This window comes from Pagrus pagrus (genome assembly GCF_965226575.1).
Source record: "Pagrus pagrus genome assembly, chromosome: 16".
NCBI lineage: Eukaryota > Metazoa > Chordata > Actinopteri > Spariformes > Sparidae > Pagrus > Pagrus pagrus.
Window position 1 is genome coordinate 8,191,646 of NC_140200.1, and position 21,691 is coordinate 8,213,336.

General features: G+C 41.4%; 1 protein-coding gene across 1 annotated transcript; it reads right to left on the minus strand.

Annotated features, from left to right (window-relative positions):
- Positions 1 to 20,676: 20,676 nt before the first annotated feature.
- lnc.lemp (lncRNA encoded micropeptide) lies at positions 20,677 to 21,505 on the minus strand. Its single transcript, XM_084377164.1, has 2 exons — positions 21,264 to 21,505; positions 20,677 to 20,966 (listed from the first exon to the last, which is right to left on the minus strand). The coding sequence occupies exon 1, from the start codon at positions 21,435 to 21,437 to the stop codon at positions 21,267 to 21,269; it is 171 nt and encodes a 56-aa protein (XP_084233290.1). The 5' UTR covers positions 21,438 to 21,505; the 3' UTR covers positions 20,677 to 20,966; positions 21,264 to 21,266.
- Positions 21,506 to 21,691: the final 186 nt, after the last annotated feature.

Here is a 21,691-nt window from a genome sequence, read left to right on the forward strand (position 1 = left end):
ATCCATTTAAAAATGAATATAAACCAATAAATTTCGCTCTGGCATCTGATGAAGCCGACTGAGGGGCACTCACAAATTCCACAATCGTGGTGTGAAGTGGACATTTTGAAATTAATCTCAACAAGCTGTTGATGCAATATTTGGATGAGGAGAGGCTTTAGAAAAAAAAAAAAAAGTCTAAAGTGTTCTGGAGCACGCAGATTTGGGCAACAAACTTTGCTAAAGGACTAACGTTTCAACGCCATGTGTCTTCATCAGAGTCAATATCAGACACAGTATTAGAAAGACTCACATCCTCTATAGTTGGTGATAAGTTTTCCTGATATTAAATGAAAAACAAGGCGCTTAGCAATTATTTAAATGCTTTTTCAGACAATGCTTTAATTCCCATGTTTGGTGTTTAATTCCCATGTTTGCTGTTTAATTCCCATGTTTGGTGTTTAGCCCAATCTGGCTAAAACTGACCACGTTGCTCTTTCACAGTCATCCCTTATTAATTAGAGTTCATGGCAATTCTGCTTGTTGAACGAGATGATTTTCTATTCTGTTTTTAAAGAGAGGCTTCATTCACTCAGGTGTATTGTTCTAACGACTCTCAGTGTGCCCATTGTGCTGAGGGCTGCTGTTAAATTATTGATTCAGGTACTGGAAACCAGTACACTCAATTCCTGGCTCATGAAAGCCTGGAGAATGTCTGCCTGTGGGATTCGGCCAGCTAGGATTTGTGTTGCTTCATTATTATATTGCTTTTCGTGCATATTTGTGGAGTCATTTATTTCTAATTCTTCTTTAATTTGTCTTTATTTTTGAAATTACTGTCCACTCATTAGATACATTAACTCGGTGCAATGAGGACTCATTATATCTTACTGGATTTACTGGCTGGAACTGCATTTATGTTATATTCTGCTCACGTTTTAAAGAACATATACATCATTTAACATAGCTGGAAACCTCTTCCATCACACAGTCACTCAAATGTTGGAAAGATTTAACAAAACGCAGACCGTCAAAACTGCTCCGACCGTGGACAACCACTGATAGCATATTTCAACACTTAAAATGTGAAATAAATGATTACGGGATCCGATTTGCGATCCCACTTTTGCTCCTCCTCAGCAAAATAGTCGTCTTCTGCAGAAGTTGCTACACTTGTCAGGACACCATCACCATCATCTATGCAGGCACGTGGTACTGCTGATCTAATAAACATGAGGCTAGGCCAGGGGTTTCCAACCTTTCTTGACAACACGGACCAGATAGCTATTTCATATTTCTGATGGACCACAAGGGATTTGGAGCTTTTGCACCCCCATTCAACATGATACCAAATTTTATGCAGCTGTCGTCGTATTTTTTGGTTGAATTTAGCTTTTTTTTTCTGCTTGTTGTCTCCATAATCCTCACTGTCTGTGAGCCTGTGGGTCTGACCCACATGTAACGTAACCAGTAAAATGTTTTCATCCTCGTATTTAAACTTTTATGTGAATAAAATCAGTTTCTCCATCATTTTAATGTTAAATTGAAATAATTTGCCTTGTGATATGTAATACAAAGGTTGGCATTAACAGGAAAATACATAACAAAACACAATGCAGTACATATATGGAAGTTACAACCCCTTACTTCCTATTGGGATTTCACGGCCTGGTGCAGAATGACCCAAGACCTGGTGCCGGTCCACGACCTGGTTGTTGGGAACCCCTGGGCTAAGCTCTGAGTTTTAAAAGGGAATTAACTTGTTCAACAGGCAAATTTATCCAAGTTTGTTTTTCCAAAGATAAATTACTTGTCATCTCGAGAAAACAAATAAAATTGAACCCATCATCACGGGAAAAACACAGTGGAAATGATATTTCTGAAACCACGACCGTTTAGGGCCTCCGTCCCCTGCAGAACACTTCACACAGCTTTAAAGGCCGTCCAGAAAGATCGGCCTTTCTCTCTCTTACAACAGCCTAATTTATCCCCCCAACAAACCTGGCATATTCGTCAGTCAAGGGACTTTATTAAAATTTTCAATTTGGTATCAACAAACAAAAAATTCCCAGTCTGAATCAATTTACTTTCACTGTGAATCACAAAGAGTTCTGCAGGCCACCTGGCCCCCTATCACAGGCCAAATCTGGCCCACGAGACGTAAGTCGAGCATCAGTGGTTTGTAACTTCGGTTCAGCGCAGTATTCAGCACCAATTCATATCCAACTAGGCCACAGTTAATGATGTTTAAAACTGCAAAAACAACTTGTGCCTTGCCAGTGATTTTAACCCTAATTAAATGAAAGTTATCAAGTGACTCATGTTGTGTCCTTTGGGTAAAGCAGTTTTTGCGAGTTCACATTTGTTTCGGGTATAATTTGTTTTTTAGTTCGGTCTGGCGTTTGCTACAGTCATTTTTTTTTTTTTTCAAGAAATCAAACCCTGAACCTGTTTCAATCAAACGGAAACAATCAGCACAAAGAATCAAACGGCACAAATGCAGAAGGAGAATTCGCTGGCAGAGACTTTTCTTTATTGTTTTGGGGACTTTTTTTTTTTAAAACAAAACAAATGAAAGCCCTGACCAAAGACTGCAAAATCATTTATCAATGAATCCATGTATTTTATTGTCAGTGAGTTATTAGACCAGAAAGAAAACCCAGTGGAGTCGCCAAAGTACAAAACAGTCACACACAGAATCACACGCACAGATACTGAAAAACAAGCCAATACACACACCTCTGTGTGTGTGTGTGTGCGTGTGTGTGTGTGTGTGTGTGTGTGTGTGTGTGTGTGTGTGTGTGCGTGTGTCTCTCTCTCTCTGTCTATCTAACTGCATTTGGGCGAAATGCCTGAACCAAAGCAAATTAATTAGGCAAACAAAGTGCATACTGGGGGAAAATTAGACCTCCGTTTCTGCGCGGCATTCATCATTTTTCGCTTTTGTCTGTCTCTGTTGGGTGACGCTCCGGTGCTTGATGTTGCAGTCGGCACCCTCGCCCCCAGGGAGCGAAAATAGTCTGTTGTGTGTTGGTGAATAATTTGTTCTGCCTCATAAGTACAGTTTGTTTGTGGAAAGTTGAGAAGAAGCCCTTGCGATATTTGATATTTTCGGAATAAAATACTCCAAATATCCGAACAGTGAAACTATTGTTGGCGCTGTCTGAGGCGATGATGGGTCGGGGAACGGCAGGCATTTAGATTGAACCATTTTGCCGTTTAGTACGAATTTCTTTGACAACAGATTTACATAATCCGTCCATCTGAAGCTGCAGAAGTGACTGGAGCTGTTAAAGGATATTAAGGTTGAGGCAGAATGAGAAAAACAAACAGAGAAAGAAAAACGATCCCACTGAATATTTGGGACTTTGTCAGTATCTTCTCTGCAACTTCATCAGTTTCTAGTGCAGTTCTTCAACTTCTGTATGTATTGATAATATCACTAGCGTGGCTGGATACACCTGTTAGGCACCCTGGGGCAGAAATTGGCTGTATTGACCTCCCATCTACTACCTTCTGTGAATCGTGTATGTATCCTGTCACTCCAAGTTCGCATCAACAGTGTACCAAACAAGGCAGCTTTATTATACACCTACTACTTCTGTGCTGGAAAAATACTACCTGGCCCAGAGGCCTCAGTGTGTCTGAAAAATAGTAAACACATAGGTACCCTGGGACTAAAGGGGCCACAGGGCAGATGCCCGCTCTGCCCCCGCTGGTAGTTCAGCCTTGGTAAGTGGGCTTTCAGACTGAAGATAGCACAGGGTCTGTGTGAGTGTGGGCATGTCGCTACAGGCAGTGAAAAAGTGAAATATGCACAAAGAGCCACAAAGTCAAGTTTGAGTAATAAATATTTAAAGGAATAGCGTGACTTTGATATGCTAATTTGCTTTCCTGCCGAAAAGGTAGGCGATAGGGCGGCGCTGCCTTCATAGATGCGAGCGGATGAGTGACCCTGTTAGCGTGAAGCGACAGACAGCCGCTGGAGTTGGCGGGCTGTGGAGGAGACAGGTGTGGGTAGAGCCTGGAGCTTCTGGAGGAATAAACACCCGAAGTCGAGGAGAGCACATCGTTTTCTTTATTTTTACTTTTAAGGATTAAAAACTGGAGTCAGCCACCATGGAGGTGCCAAAACTGTAATGTACTGTAATTCTTTATATGACTGCTGAATGGAGAGGAAATGTACTTTACCCAATGAACATACAGAGAAGAGATGGGGAATAGAAGAGACGCTGCAGGGAAACAGAAAGAGATGTAGAATCTGGTGAGTGCTAACTTTAGTCAGTGACAAAACTGACAGACACAGACACACACAGTCTTGGAGCTTGCTATCTTGCAGCTAATACACAGTTATTCTGTCAAACTCATGCAAGTAGCTTGAATAAACCCATATGATCCCTTGCCACAGCGAAACCTATGGGTGATGTGTCCACTATCTTTACAGTCAGGACTGGAAACGGGGACGTGTGAGACTCTTTCAGTGTCTTTCTTTTGGTTACACACACACACGCATGCGCACACAAGTGTCCATGGCAGTGGTGCGACAGAGCAAACAGCCTGAATTTGACAGCAAATAGAGGGCTATATTAGAAGGGGGCATACTGAGCCATGTAATTACCATGCATAGCTCCATACAGCACTCTTCAGCGAAGTCCCGGTGGGCACTGGTGTTTGATGTGCCTGCATATCAGCTCTGTCTGCATGTCAGTGTGTATAATATGTGTGCGTGATATTCAGAATGATGGCTCCTCTTCATTCCCACTCTGTGAACGATGCTGTATGTGATTAGCCTTCTCAGTAATGTCATGCAACTCGGAGCACAAATCAATATAAACAAACTGCGCAAGAAAAGACACACACAAAAAAAGCTAATCATGGATTAAAGGGTCACTATGTAGTTTTTGAGGAAGACATTTTAATCAGAAGAGAAAGATGACTGATTTTTTATGTCCAAACAGATTAAATATCGGAAATACTTTTTCATGCTTTGATATATTAAAAAACTCCACTATTTGAAAGCAAATCCAACTAAACTGCAACTATGGTGTTGCCTAAGATGGCTGCCAACCTCTGAACGTTTGATTGACACCTCATTTGGCTGTTTAGGAGCTTCTGTGCCCGCCCTGTGGCCTGCAACATCCAACGAGTGATTTCATAGACAAGAGATCTACAACTACACTTCGCACCACTCTGCAGATGATTGACGATTGACATGATGTAGCCAATGAGATTTCAAATCTGTGAATATGTTATTTAAATGGGTTTTAAAGCCCTAAATTTGGAAGTTTATGCATTTTTCTCATCATAGAGGCTGTTTTTTTATATGCACAAAGTTAGTGTAAAAAGGAAAATAAGAACTATAATGAGTTTAATGCTCCTATTACTCTCAATCAGGGGTGTTTTGAGGTCGCATTTCTTCCCAAGACGCCAAGTTGCCTCACGCCCAAGATGTCGGCTCTCCAACTATCTTCAGAACAGAAATGTTGCAGTGGCTAAGAATTGAACTCTCAATAAAACCTTTATGGGAACCCTTAAAGCTTTAAATATCAGTCAACTGGCTTTCATATTGATTGCATCTCATAAATTAGCGTGCCTGACCATGGTATACGTATAGGGAAAAATAGGACGGAGATCAGGAGTGTGTGAATTAAGAGGCTCTCAAGTTTGTCCCATTAAAGTTACAGCACACACTTACCAAAATTAAGGACATTAAAACGGATTTCAATCTCGGTAAGATATCTGAGTTGTTTTAAGCGATTCAGCACATGAGGAAACTGAGACTCTTTACTATTCTTTACCTCTTTACTTTTTTAAAACAGGATCACAACAGGAACATTTCGCGTCCTCCGGCAGACTCACACTTTCTTTGACTCACTGGAGCATTTCCCCATTCCTCAGACACTAAAAAAAAGGGAAAGTTAACTGAAATAACACCCACACACACACCGAACACACAGATGCACACAAACAAAGTGTGACTCATGTGTATATGTTTCCATATGCATGTAAATAATAAGACTTATCAGAATATAATAGGCCCTGTGCTGCCAATCAGCGTAATGAAAGTGGCATCAGTTGCTAATTTCATATTAAATATAGAACCGCCAAGCTAATTTAGATAATGGTGACTAGGAGAGGACGGCAACAGATTACTGATGTGCTCAACATAAAGAGACATGATGTGATATTCCCTGAGGACAGAAATCCAGCTCCACTTATCTCACACCAACACCTGTAAGCTGCTTGAGTGAGGAGACAAACAAAACGTCTGTTGCTCGAGTGACAGTATTGATAAGCGTGCCTAAACTCACCTACTCTCTCGTGAAAATTGAGGACAAACTGTAATAGCCTGCAATATTTAGCGCGGCGATACAGCCTTAACTTTTTAGGGAGCTTGTTTGTGAGAGACGGCGTGTGCAGGACTTCTGGCGTATCATCCGTCTTCATTTGATTATCCAGGCAGCCAGAGAGACACTTGTATTGTTGGGACATGAAGGACTGAGGCTCGCCGACTTTCAGGCAGCGTAGCAGGAGGATGTGTCATCTCGGCAGAAGTAATGCTGTGCCATATCAAAGCTGAAACATCAGGAAGCTAATGCAATCCAAGTTACAAGCGGCCTTTGATGCCACATTTGATGGCAAGCAGATGTTCTGCAAATGATATAGACTTTGTGTGTACTGTACTCGTGCGTGCGCGTCCGTGCGTGGACAGTTTTTGACTAAAAGCCCAACACTTTCCCTCATTCTTCTTTGTCTACAGGTGTAAGTGCTGCAGCAGACTAGATCACAAAGTCAGACATGTAAGATCAAAGGTAAAAGGGAAGAGGGACAGGAGATGAAAGAGGGCAATAATGCCAGATACAGCTGAGTGGGTTTCAGCGTTGCTTTCAGACACTGCGGGGAAGCATTATCAACTTCTAGCTTCGGTGTCCCTCATCCAGCGGCAGAGCAGTGATGGCAACCATCAGACATTTTGTAAAACCACCATTAAGAGTTCTGCCTCGTGCGTCTATTACAGGAGCCGATGCGGGTGCGCGGCGCGTTCATCCCCCCCGGCGAACACGTTCACGTCTGAGTGTGATTACACATTTGATTAAACTGCAACTCTGTCAAATCTGAGGATGAATGTGCGCGGCTGATAATGATCAACCTTTTATCTCTCCAAAATGGGTTGCCCCCGAGGTCCAAGTTGAGATTGTTTTAGCTTTACAAATTACCCGAATTAAGGAAAACCTGTCAGTGTCTGATTGTTGGGCCAGGTAAGCACACAGGGGATACAAAATGGCTTTTTAAGGATTTCATTAGGTTGGCATTATTCATCACTCCCTCAAATGTATCCTTGCTCAAAGTCATTTTTGCCCTAATTCACTTTAAAGCAGAACTGAGAGTGCTTTACTTTATTAGGATCGGGACCATCAGACGGCTTACCAAGTGAAGCGGTTTGGGTACAAAAAATACCTTTTCAAAGGTTGATTAAATCATTAAATGAAGAACTGATTAAACTGTCAGTGGTGTGGCGAAACAGGGTGCGAGAAAAAGGGAGCCGAGTGCCAAAATCTATTTATTTACCCAGAGGCTCATTAATTCTATTTTCCCCTTCTTTATGCACCACCAACCCAACTAAACAGTGGCAAAAACAAGTGGCAGGACAAAACAAGGCAAAGGGATACGGAGGGTAAATACAATATCCTGCATCCCAAGTTTATTATATATACTGTCAGGTGCACAAATATTGATAAATACGTGATTATAACACATCATTTACTTGCTTCTTTTTCAATGTATGTGCAGGTGCCTATGTAGTATTTGTGTGTGTGCATGTATGGACATTTCCTTTACATCGTATCTCAGGTACAGCGACTAACAGCATGTAATGGATTGGCAAAAATGGCAGCGTGATCATACACTTAGAAAAAAAGCATGATAGAGGTGTCGTAAGCATTGCCAAGACTGAATATTTGCTGGGTTTTTCAATCCCAAAGGTGTACATTGAAAAGCCCAGAACACAAAACATCTCATCATAACATTTGCTACGTGGGAGGCAGACGATGTTGGGTGAACATGAGAGACATCTGTTTGTTTGGGCACGAAACTGGCGACTGTCAGTCGGCAGTACAATAGTTAACACTGGAATTCAATTACCGGCTGCGACTACCAGTGTTGGAACACACAATATGTAGCACTCAGGTCTGTATAGGGGATAACAGCAGCAGGTCACAAAGGATATCTCAATTTTAAGTATTTACAGCCTGCAGAAGTATGTTACACATGCTCGTGTGCTCGCACCGATGTCCTCCATGTTCCAGTGTAAAGCTGGATTACATCGACTGCTCCTAAAGATCGAGAATGAACTTCAGTGCCAATTGTATTTGTTGTAAAATTGATATGCAGTTAATCCGGGATCATTAATTACATAAAATGTGCTCTAAAAAAACTGTCTTTATTAAAACCAGCCAAAAATCATTAATGGAATATTCTCTGACGGAAATCCAGCATAATTCGAAAAATTGGACCTCACAACCCAAAAGTAATGAGCCGTTTTTTACTCATGCTTTAGCCAATAATATTCGTCCAATAATATATTTGATTCTGAAAAATGGCACCTTTTCAGGAAAAAAAAAAAAACAAGTCTGGCTATCAGCTCGATCATGTTTAATGCAGGTCCAAACCTCAAGCCACTGAGAACTAATAGCATGCCTGCTGTCCATACATCTTCTTTAGATTTAGTCAGCATATTTATTGCAGACTGTGCAGTACTTTTCGATGCGGATGTGAGAAACCTTTGCCGGTTAAAGTGAACAGTATACAAAATATGTTGTTTGCCATCATCTTGCAAAGCAACGGATACGAGTGTTTTCTGAACCAACACATCCTCATGCATAAAGGAATGAATAGGTCGAGTGCCAGTGACTCACAAAACGACAAACAGCGTATTACACTCCCATAACACAGCTGCTGCAGCATGACAGCAAAACACATACCAGACGTTCGTTGTAGGATCACATTTTGTGAAGGTTTAGGTCAACAACTGCTTGGTTAGGTTTAGGACACAGTGTAGTTTGGGTCAAAATAACTACGCGACTTATGTAAAGTCAGGTATGAACGTACCTACATATGTTACATACATGACTTTTAGTTACAAGCTTTAACGAACATCAGTCTCCTGGGTGGGTGTCCTGTGTTTGTTCAACTCGACCATCTATCCCCAACTTCTTCCCTTTACCATCCAAAGAAGAAGAATAAACAATGGCACCGCCTGTTATGTGGTCGTTTTCACTACAGCAGTGCTTGCTTTCTGTAATATAACCCCTTAAATTGCATTCAATTTGTTTACTATTGGTTTCATATCAAGATTTCAGACAGACTTAAAAATCTCTCACTATTTGGTTTACTAAAGAACATGTTGGGAAGGACATCTGGACACAGCCAGTGGCTGAGTTTTGGCTATCGCTGGAAAAAAATGCTAACGTCAACCAAGAATTAATTATATGATGATGTAAATGAAGATGTTGATGCCTCATCGTTCATTTCGTCTTTCCCACTCTAACCCACTTCTACTGACTTCCCTTCTACCGTCTGCTCTCCCTGCACACCTGCTCTGCATCTACTTCATTAGTCCTCATTCCCTCGGTAGTTTAGTTTGTATTTAAGTCCAGTCTTCAGTTCAGTCTTTGTCGAGTCATCTGCTGAGTTTCCCCGATCCTGATGTTCCACTCTGTTTGCCGTCCCTGTCGTTGCTGTGATCCTGAATATACCCCATCCATTGCACGTCCTGCCGACCATCTCCTGCATTTGGGTCCACCGTATCTGCTCCAGATACTTCTCCCGACTTCCTCCTTTGCTGCCTTAATGATAACTACAGCCTCTAGAGGTCGTCACCTATCTAGAAATTTAAATATGGGTTGTAATAAGCTACTTTCACAGTCTGGTTTGATTTAGGAACTTAAACTAGTTGGTAAGTGTAAGGGAAGTTCAGGTGTAGGCACAAAAATCAAGGCCAAGAAAATATCTTCCTTTAGTTGAGGGCATCTCAGACAGGGCCGACCCTACAGTGCTATGATTAAAACCTGCTTGTCTTCTCTGTGTAGTAACACCCACGAGCTGAATGATGGTTTGAATCAGATACAGTACAAATAGCTTCGAAAGTACATTGATCTTCTGGGTTTTATGAGTGTCAGCTCAAGCATTCTCCTCCATCCACGGAGAACATATAACTCTTCAGGTGAAGTTGCTTTATGAAAACCACAAGTCTGAGGGTGATAAAGTTTAGGGCTGCATTGATGTGTAGCCCAGAGCTCTTAGATGTTATATGCGGCTCGAGAACGGAGTCATGGTCAATAAATAGTTAAATGACAAAAATAAAACTCTCTGTTCCTGTCAGGCTGACAGATCACATATTGACAGGAACATTTTCTTTTAGGTCTCCTCGCATCTCCCCCAATAAAAACACAAATGCAGCCTTAAGTAATAATAATCATAACACAAAGCGTCATTGATCCGCACTGCGAGATTCTCTTTTAGCTAAACCCTCGCCACAGGCCATCCTGCAGCCTCTAGTGAAAGAGAAGAGGGAACATCTTATTCTTCTCTTATAAGGCCTTAGATGGCACTAAGATGCTCAGTATTCTTTCAAAGACACTCGACAGTTCTGAGAACAGCAGCGAAAAAGGAAAATTCAGCTCTTTGATTAGCTGTTTGGGTGCTTCGGCGAAGCAAAGCGACAGTGACATGGATTTTTTTCCCGTGGAAAACGGAGCACAATTAGGGCACTTCGTGAAATGGCATTGTGAGGAATGCTGCATAGAAATGCTGTTTGTTCTCACCGTAATTGCCGGGTTGTTTAATGCGATGGCAGCCATTTGCTTTCAGGTTGCATACCAACGGGGCGGCTCCGTGTGTCTGTGCGAGTACATAAATTTAAGTTTGAGTCTGTGTGTGCGTGTGCGTGTGTTACTGTTTAATTTTGGGACATAATTGAGATGCACTCTGGATTCACTTTAGATTCACAAATTGCTGCAAGGTGAGACTTGTGGGTCGCTTCAGCAAGTTAGACATGTAAACCCATCCCGTCTCTCAATTCATTTCACTTTCACGAAGAGAACGGTGCAGAACTCAATAATGACAATATGCAAAAAGCCCCAGAATCTAATTTCTACTCTATCCATCTGAATTACAATGCCATCATTATTATTCCAATGTTGGAATTATACACTCCATCAGCTGGAATAAGCAGTTTCCAGCGACGAGCTGACTTTGTGTGCGCGTATCGCCCTTGTCTAAACTGTGAGTGTGTGTGTGTGGCATGTTTATGAGGGAAAACACACGGGCGTTCACACATATGTGCACTTTCTCACATTAAAAGGTTAATTTGCCAGGCCTACAGTCATTATACCAGGGTTATTGCCTGTGTCAAAATGCATCTTTCTCAAAAAGGAGTAATTGCCAAGAGTGTAGAAATGTGTAACGTGACGTACAATGAATACTGAGCACAGTGAATGTGATGGATTTTCCTTTGTGCGTGTGTTTAGATCTCATTAATTTGAATCAAACCAAAGCTGGACACCTCACTCGAATGCTTCTGTTTCCGGCCAGCTGTGCTTAAATAAGGACACTAACTGTAATTGTCAGCCTGTCCTCGTGTCAGATTTGCATCTATGGTTACAAAAAAGGCTGTCATCATTTCGCAGAGCCATAATTTAACGAAACAGGAGGTGTCCTGACATTGATTAAACAGCGAGCGGCTCTGCAGCAAAACAGTATGCAATAAAGTAAGTGTGTCGAGGTCAGGCTAGCAGATGGTCCACTGACTGCGGTGATTTGGGATGAATTCCTGATCAATGTGCTGCTGTGACTTTCCATTTTCAGCAAAGGTTTTTCATCTCACACTTATTTTGAGGACAAATGTACGACAAATCACCTTTTCTTGCAACCCTCTAGTGGTTTGATTGGTCCCCTTGCTGCAGTGATACAGGTAGAAATGTCCTGACTCCAGGTGTGTTGAGAGGTGCAACCGTGATGACTGTCAAAAACCTGATTTGAAGTTATACTTTGTCGAGACTCCAGGACAGACTTTTACATTTCTGTTTTTGTGAAAGCGTCAATCTTCTCATTTTACTCTCAACAAATTAAAGGTGCATTATGTAAGAAATGTCGAATTCATACTCAAAAACAATCAAGGGGCAGCATTTCACCCAGATAACTGCTAACAGCTGCTAAATGTAGCTGTCGTTAGCTAGTTAGCTCCGTTAGCCGTTCATCTAGCTGTCCGGACTGGGAGCTCTGAGCACCAGGGCAAGCGTTGGTGTTTACGCCGCTAGCACAGAAACTTTGGACCGGGATGGGACGGGGGAGAGATTAAGTACGAGTCAAGGGTACTGCTAAAGGTTCTGTAATATTTCATATGATGGATGTAAAAAGGACATGGCAGAGTTTTTGGCATAATGAGCTCTGTTACGGCTGTTTTTGTGTTTCATGCTGTTTGTCCCTGTCCATTGCAGCTCTGCCCAGGTGTGCTACATCGTGATAGCTCAATGAGGTGCACCTGGCCCGTGAGAGAAGTGCTTAAAAGCCTGCATTATAAGGAGAGGCTTCTGAATTGAGGACTGCTGGTCTTGATGCCTCTCAGTCTGGGATTGTGTTCTGTTGTTGTGTTTTAGCTGTGTGTCTCAGAGTTTTATGTGTCTTAATGTTAATAAATCCCATAGATTTGGTCATTTTTAAAAGGTGTCTTTGTGTGGTTGATTTTGGTCAGTGATGGAGTGGGTCAGCCTTAGTGTGTTTACAAGGAAGCTTTGGACCGGGACTGGCTGGTGCTAGCCGGTTAGCATGCTAACATCGGTAAATATATCTCTGCAATACAATGCATCATAATATCGAAACTTAATTGAATTATTAATGAAACTTGACTTAATTTATTCCTCACATTCTGTTGAAAATTACATTTTTTTTTACTGTTTTCAACTAAAATTCTTAGATATTGCACCTTTAACTATAGATTTGACCATTCATCAATCAAATCAAAGTAATTTAACTACTTGTGTCTTACCTGATTATGATTTTATATTAACATGCCACAACCCATTCAATTCTAAACACTATACAACATGATATGACCTGTCCTGTGGCGTTTCATACCTTAACTGCTTGCTATGCAAGCCTCTGTGACTCAAAACACCTTGCTGCTCAGTGTAGGATACGGGTAATAACATAGTCGATTTTGTGGCACCACCCTCAGGCCAAAAGTTACATTTATGGCCCTAGTGGTAAGGATTTAAGGATAGAAAGGGTGTCTCTATTTTTATCCATCCAGCAGTTTTATTGTCTCTTTTACTGTCTCACAGGCCGCCAGCTTGGCCGTAGACCTTCCGAAATGTTTCTCCCTCTTTTCGTTTTCTTTCCAGTACTTTCAAACGTATAGTCCACAAAATCTAGGACAGTTGGAAAGAGTAATATTTAATTGATCATACAGTGTTTTATTTAGTCTAAACCAACTTTTAAGAACACAACATATATTTTTGAGCATAAAAAACTTTCATTAACTTTGGTTCGAAGGTTTCAGAGCAGTGTGTATGTGTGAGCTGGTGGTGCTCCTGTTATGAAGACCAGTAAAAGCATGTGGCTTTCAAAGTGTTTTTACCTCGTAAGTTAAGAGCGTAAACAACAAACACTCCCTTGAGTGTGTCCAGATTGTTCGAATGTAACTAAAAACGGAGAGGTGAGAGCATGTGAGCCGGGTGGACAGCCTGTACCGATGCTGTATATGGGTTAATGCTACATCTGTCATTCATTTGGAGCTTTTATCCGCAGCATCTTGAGTGCATCCATTTACTACGGGCACTCCTCGTGGGAAATGAAGCATTCACAGCGCAGCCCTCCCACCACCACAGTCTACCCACTGAACACACTCTCAAAACATTTGTACTCATTTGAGCAAACTGAGTTTGGTGTGAATCATCCTGTGGGCGGGAAACCAGCTGAGGCGAAACACTTATTGATCAGAGTAATCGAACTGCTACATAAACACCCTTTATAGGGATTACTTCAAGTTCTTCGGTCAAGATTTAAAGCCTTAAAGCTGCACAAAGAGGTGTTTTTGGGTGAACAATGGGTCAAATGACTATGTGCGCGTCTCGGAGCATCTTTCAGCTCTGATTTAAGATTCACTCTCTCGTCTGATTTGTTTTCTAGCAGCAGCAGGAGGCAGATGTTTACAGCTAAAAAGCTCCAATAGCAGAAAGACAACTTCAGTGACTAGCTGGTGGACATTTAGCATTTAGCAGCTAAATTGGATGTAGTTATGTTTCCCTATGGTGCTGGTGGAGACCAAAACCGAGCTAAAAAAACAGTGAATATTGGTCTTTAGACTTTCATTAGGTGACCAGAGACACAACTTTAAATAAATGCTTGTTTTTCTGAATGTGAAATTAAAGGAAAGGTTAAATGTGGAGTCCCACAAGGGCCTGTATTGGGCCCAAAACTTTTTAATCTATATATTTAAATATTGCAGTTTCTTTTGTTTGTAGGTAGTTGAAAAGTCACATTAATAACATTTTTGGGGCAAATAAACTTAAAGTTGTCCAGCAATAAAGTTCATACAGTTTGTTCGCTTTCTGTCTTTTGTCTTCTGCCTTTAAAATTCCTTCTTTCCTTTATTTAAAAGAGGAAGTGACACCAATATTTTACTACTCACTCTTTTTAGTTGTTTGTAAATCTGTAACAAAACTATTATGAAGAGCAACTTTTGGGTTCCTGGTAGGTTAGACAAAACAAAAAGTTTGTTCAAGGATCTGTTGGATTCTTCAAAAACCCAAACGTTCTGTTCTACTGGCTTATTATTGATCTACAAAGCTTGGGCGCAGCAGATCCCTGATTGCTCCTGTCTCTTAGCAAGACACTGAACTACAAATTGCGTTCGATCTATGTATGTGGGGAAAATATAAATGTTTTTCTGGCCACAGACATTTGCCGTACTAAATTATTTATCAACTATCAAAAAAAAGACATTAGTTCCAGCTTGTAAAGCCTCTAGAAAGAATGCTTCATTAGAAGGTTGCACTGAAAGTTTTCCAACAATTGTGAAACCAAAGAAACCCCCTGTTCAATGTGTCATCTACTTTGAATAATTATATTAGAGATTGAGTATGGCTGGAACACTTCTTTCAGGGGGTTGCAGGCCTGATATGTTGTTAATGAAATCTCTCTGCATGCAGTAATTTCTCTGCTGTTTAACAGGACGGAGGTGTTGCTGCTCTCTCCCGCTTACATAAAAGCCTTCTGGAAAGGATGTTGCAAAATGAGCCTCGATCAAATAAAGCGAGACATAATCACATCACCATTTAAATGGAAGTCTTTGCAGCATATTACGCCAATCCACAGTCTCAGTTCTTATCGGGGACACGGTCCTACTCATCCATAAAAACATGTAAACACTCAATGGTGTGTGAGCTGTTGGACTGAAGCTCGATAAAGCCTCAGGTGTGTGTTTGTGTGTGTGTGTGTGTGTGTGTGTGTGTGTGTGTGTCCACAGTTGTGTGTACTCATGCAATATTAATTTGTATGAGTATGAAAAGCAGGAGGAAGAGGTAGCCTATGTTTTTCTGCCCTACTACACATGAATGCAAACAAGTTTGTCCTGTGAAGGTGAATAGTGACTGACGGAAAGGAATATGTCAAATAAAACATTTAAGGAGTTTCTGTTGAGCGACAGGTTAGAGAGCCTGTCTTAAGCTAAAAGTTTGATATATTGCGCACTTATATGAGCTTTTTAATGGGAGACGATCTAAAATGTCCATTAGCTTTCCAACTAGCTCCATAATCAGGTTCACTAATCAGCCATAAACTACTTTGTATGTAGTGCTATTTGGCACATTAGTATGCTAACGCGTTAAAAAGATGATGAACATGAGAAAAACCTTGCCTGAATGTTAGCATTGTCACTGTGAGCATGTTAGCACGGTGATGTTAGAAATGAGCTCATAGCCCCGCCGAGCCTGTAAATACAGCCTCTCGAAACCACTGTTCCCCCTTTTCCAACCCAAAAAAAATAATCACAAGACATCATGCTGACAACAACAGTCCCTTCCAGGTAGACAACTGGCGGTTGATTTCCAGTCAGTTTGATGTATATTAGAAATCATTCTGACTGGAAACAGCTCAAACTGGCATGACTCTGCAGCGGGTGATTAAAACCTGCTGGAACATAATTGGTACCCATCTGCCGAGCACCAGTGATATCGGTGAGGTGAGACGACAGAGCACAGAGCCCAAAGGATCTTAAAAGACAACACCCACCCCAACCACGGTCTGTTCACCCTGCTGCCATCTGGCAGAAGATACAGAAGTATCGGCTGACGTACCACCAGACTACAGAGCAGCTTCTATCCTCAGGCTGTGAGACTCAACCATAAAGAGAAACAACTTTCATCTGTTGTACAACCCTGTGTCGTACAGTGACTACTAAATGAACCTCGAACCTTATTGTAAACAAACGTTGTTATTCGTTCTAATGTCCCTGTTTCTTTAACTGGTTCCATTCAGGATTCCTGGAACCTTGGCGCCATCTAGAAAACCAACCCACGCTTCCACCAGGTGCGTCGTGAACGGAGGATGCTGCACAATGCACAAGGGAAGTGAACATAAGTAGCAAGATGGCAGACCACAGATTTTTTTTGTTTTCATCCAAAAGAACAAGCATGGGCCAGCTATTAATGATAAAGGCTTTCCCCATCCTCCCTTTCCAACCTGTAGAATGTCCCACGCCCAGTGATGTCGTTATCTTCTGCACTTTGCAGAAAAACCTGCTGTGTTTTGGTTCAGCTGGGAATCAGTTTTTTTCGGCTCCGAACCAATTTATTTTTTAAGTTTAAAAGCTCCAAATGGTTCAAAATCAGGTGTGCAAACCAAAACAAAACTCAATCTGTGTTCCGCTTTCTTGTTTTTGTCTACAAGAAACAGAACTCGCAGAGGCCACTTCTCATTTCTCTGCTTCCTCTATCTCTAACACATCAAGTAATCTCTCCTCTCCTCTCCTCTCCTCTCCTCTCCTCTCCCTGTTTTGCAGTCACTCTATAGCCAGAGGGCACAATCACACAACCAGAAAGCGAGTCAGGAAGCTTATTAAACATGACACTTACTGAGCACACTCAATATAGGCGAAGGACATAGGCTCTGAGGTCTACGTGCCAATTAGGAAAATCTGATCAATCATAGCAGTCGGTGTGAGCTCTCCCCCCTCCCCCCCTCTCTCTCTGCTTCTCCCCCCTCTCCGTCGCTGTCTCTCTTCTCTCTTTTTGCCTCTCTTGCACATTATCTCCCCCGGTCGCCATCCCTCTCGTCTACTTTGAAAGTACTTCCCAGCTATACGCGCCAGCACTGCTGTTGCACACAATCACGCAAAGCTCGTTACAAAACAAACAGGGGATAGCCACACACACACACACACACACACACACACTCACACTAACACAGCACACTCTAGCAAAGCTATTCATCACAATTTAGCCACAGCATTAGACATTGAGGGACAATAATGCCCTCCGCAGAATACCGTCCAAAATGCAAACAGCTACACACTTCTCCTCCCATGATGCTCATTTGTCATCACACTCTCTCACACTTTTTAATTCCCGCTAAGCTGTCTGTCATCCCCTCTCTTTTTTCTCCCCCGAAAAAACTAGGCTACGCCACTCATGTGACTTTAGAGAGAAAGTTGTTGAAATGTGTTATGCAGCCAGATTACAAAATGAATAGCTGATCAATCTCGGAAATATTTTGTGCTTTTTTTTCCTTTTTTTAAATGTGTTTTTTCTGAAGTTACATAAATCTGATTAGCTCTCTTTTATGGAAGCCCAAAGGGGACTATTTTTAAAAAATGATAGCTCGGAAAGTGAAAATGTAATCCCATAAAAGCATTCAAATTTTCCACATCCATACTCACACTATTGGTGTTTTTGAAAGGTATTAGTGATCAGTCCTGTGGGCAACGGTATGACTGCAACTTAAAGGGAAACGCCACCAATATGACACATTAAAGTGTGTTTACAGGTGTTGGGGAGTACGACTGCATACGTGAAGAAAGAAGTATAAAGACATTTGTGGCTCCAGAGGAAACTGCATGTAATCTGATACACTGCCAGCAGAGATGTCACTAGGTGGCTACGTTGCATTGTGGGTACTGTAGGCACCAGGCTTTGAAAAGCACTCCACCGTTCTGCATTTCCCTCTCATAACACTGTTGAACTCATTAATGGACATTTTAAGAACAAATGATCAATATCGATACAGCAGAAGTACCTTTTTTTTAATCCGCACAATCTCCTTCCTTTTCAAAACCTGGTGCTTACATTACCCACAATGCAACTCAGCCACTGAGTGACACCATGTGAGGTAATTCATGTGGGCTTCCTCTGGAGCTGCAAATGGTTTCATACTACCTTTTCACAAATAGGCAGTACTCCTCCTCGAGGCCTGTAATGACTTTTAAATTGTCAAATTGGTGCAGTTACCCTTTAAGTGTTGAAGTTTATAAGAGAGTTTTCCTGCAGTATGTTCAGGTTGTGTATATACTATAAATGTGTTCTGATATCAGATAGATGCATGTGTGCAATACATAATGAGAAATTTCGATGCGAGTTAACGTAATACCCTCACAATAATTAAATAAAATATGACCCACAATGCAACTGGCTGTGTAGATTGACAGTAATTGCATTTCAGTTTAATGCTGGAAGTGATTAAGGCTGTCATTAAAGTTGCTTTTAATTTCTCTATCTGTTAATGCAACCACTTTATTACATAAAGCTCTGACTCATCTTTTAAAACATCTCCAAAAAAATAAATCAGATTTTAGTCGTTTTGAAACACTGACGGCTACCCCACCAGCGTGTGGCTGTTTTGCACTCCTTTCTGTAAATAAACCGAGACATGCAAATTCCTTATCCCTGGGTGAGATGGCGCTCAGTAAAGACTTTTTTTTTTCGTACTTATCTGTCATATTAACTTCTCCTGATGCCTCTCCAGTACCCTCAGCACCTTCTTTCTCATCAAGCCGCTGATGGAGTGCTACAGGAAAAGGGGACTTCTTAAGGTCTTGTCAAAAGCTTGTTGAGAGGTGGTAATAGGCCTGCTAGACTGGTGATGATGAAAAAGAGAGATCTGCTGCTCACAGGATCTAATTTCAGAGCCAGTGACTAGAATGCTGTAGGCAAAAGCTTGTTTTTGTGCGCATGAAGTGGTGAAGTGCACTAGCACCACCTGTAGACACGTTGTGTATGTGCAAACCATTAAAAATCCTGTAAATAAACACCTACAGAGTAAATATTTATACGAGCAACCTTGTACAAGTAAACCACATATTAGATTCAAATAAGACCTCTGGTGATGAACACTGAAGTTCATTCTTGACATTGGAAACAGCATCTTACTGTTTTCATCAGCAGCTGGAGCGAGGTGTGGGTGAAAGCTCATAAAAACAAGGCAAAAAAAGTAAGAAAGTGGATGTTTGGTTAAGATTATTCTGTCAGTTTGTTAAAATGATGATAAATCATCAGTATGGGGATTTTTTAGACATTTTAACGCTACAGTTTGACAAGTTATGATGTGGTTTAAAATTTATTTTTAAAATCCCCCCAAAAATACACCTATTACTCCACCAAGGTCAAGTATTCACCTTGTGTCCATTTGTTGGTTGGTTTGTCAGCAGGATTACACAAAAACGACTGAACAGATTTCCACAAAGCTCAGATGGAGAATGGGTCTCGGCCCAGAATAGACCCCCAATAACCTTGAGTGTGGAAAGATAAAGGGACTGATTCAGGATTATTTTTAATCTTTCTTTAGCATTGACATACAGGGTGCATTTCATCATAATTACTCAGGGAATAATACATGGATCTTGATGAAAATAATTAGCCGTATTAGCTGGCTGACATCTATGTGTGAGGGGACTGTGGGGTAATCGTCAATATAGCACCAACTTCCCTGTCAAAGTTGTGATTCTCACTTTCATCCAGCAGATGGAGCCACAACTAAGTGCAAAACTTTAAATCTTACATGATTAGACTGAGCTTCTCATATTAACACTAACTCTGGTTCAGGTTCACCCACGCTCACCTGTAATCAAGACCGACTGCTGTTTAATTGTTGTTTTGTTGGTAAATTGAATATTTACGAAGCACAATCATCCTAGTACCACTTCACATTGCCTCAGTTTTCCCACAGCACACGCTGGGTGTGTTATCTATGGTTTTTAATCATCCACTGTTTATAGGTTGTATTCCTCTTTCATTCCTTAGGCCTGCCTGCTTATTCAAACATTAGTGTGTATTTTATTGTTCTGTTTTCATTGCAAATCACTTTGTAATGCTGGTTTTGATAACTGCTATACAAATAAACTTGATCAATAATACATGGACGTGTATGGTGAATACCTCAAACATGCGTTCACACACCAATGGTGGAGGAGCACATATTTATTTAGACAATTAAAGTTTAAAAAATTAAATTAAACCCAGCAACTTTTTCCGGCTGCTCCGAGCTCCTGCTCCAGGCAGACTCAAGGTCTTCTATAGCTGCACGGCTAACTGAGCTAACTGGCTAATGGCAGCTAGTGGTTACAGCCATATATAGGGAGATGGCACCTTTGAGTCACCTCAAATGTACAACAGTGATGAGAATGTAGCAGTCTGAGGAAAACACATGAAAAATACAAATAATTTATTTCACAAGGTATGAAACAAATACTGAAGCCAGATCACCAACTTCTCCCATGTTAGTGTCCGAGGGCGGAGAAGAAGCTGCAGTGTGTGGGTGTATTCCCACAGAAATATAAAGTTCAACCTTGATTTCAAAAGGTGTGGTGGTGAAAGGGAAAGGTAGTCCAGAACACAGGTAGGACATGTTGAGGTCTCTTCTCCACAGTGACAGACGTGTAGCACATGTAGGACCCAGCAGCTTTACAAGGAAGACCAGCGTTCATGTAGACCAGACACCTGTCAAATGAAGAAGATTACAGTGATTATTAGACACTGTTCACTTGAAGCCAGGTTAAGTTACAGGTGCAATCACTGGTCTTAAGAGAATAGTTGGCTAAGAGGTTGTCTTACATAACTGGGCCAACATATGAGGGTGAGAAACAGCAGTAAGGTCGAAATCTGTGTTCAAGTGAGGCAAAAAAAATCAAGTTTCTCCCCCTCTCTCACAAAAAGTAGAAGTAGGCTGGTCAGGTAACAACAGGCCTAAGGTAAACTCATTAATGTAGCTAGCTAGCAAGACAAACGTTACGTTACCATTCAAGACAAATCTATCTTCTTCTGAGTTTCTGACAGTTTGTCCTGGAGTCGTTTCTTCCTCCAGTCCAGAAACTTTCTCCTCATTCTGTTCGCCTGCCAGCCCGCCAGGAAGCCGGCAGCGAAGGAAGCCACGACGGCCACTTGCAGCGTCCTCTCCGAGATGTCTGCCATGTTCACCTCTGGCTGACAGATGCACACGTTCGTGCGAGACGCATGAAAATCACAGGATATACAGGAAGTGAAGTTCCCCCGCCACTCTCGCGATACCACAGCGACGTTAATCTCGCGCTTTCCAAAATAAGAGTTTGGAATCCCTTTGGAGCTCATGATTATAAATAAGTAAATAAATAAATAAATAAATAGAGAGATGCAGAATAAAAGTATTGCTTTTCCTAAAATATATTATGGTTCTGAATTCAAATTAA

Bases quoted from the DNA above. Each gene is read 5' to 3' on its own strand.
- lnc.lemp (XM_084377164.1), bottom strand. From the start codon at position 21,437: ATGGCAGACATCTCGGAGAGGACGCTGCAAGTGGCCGTCGTGGCTTCC.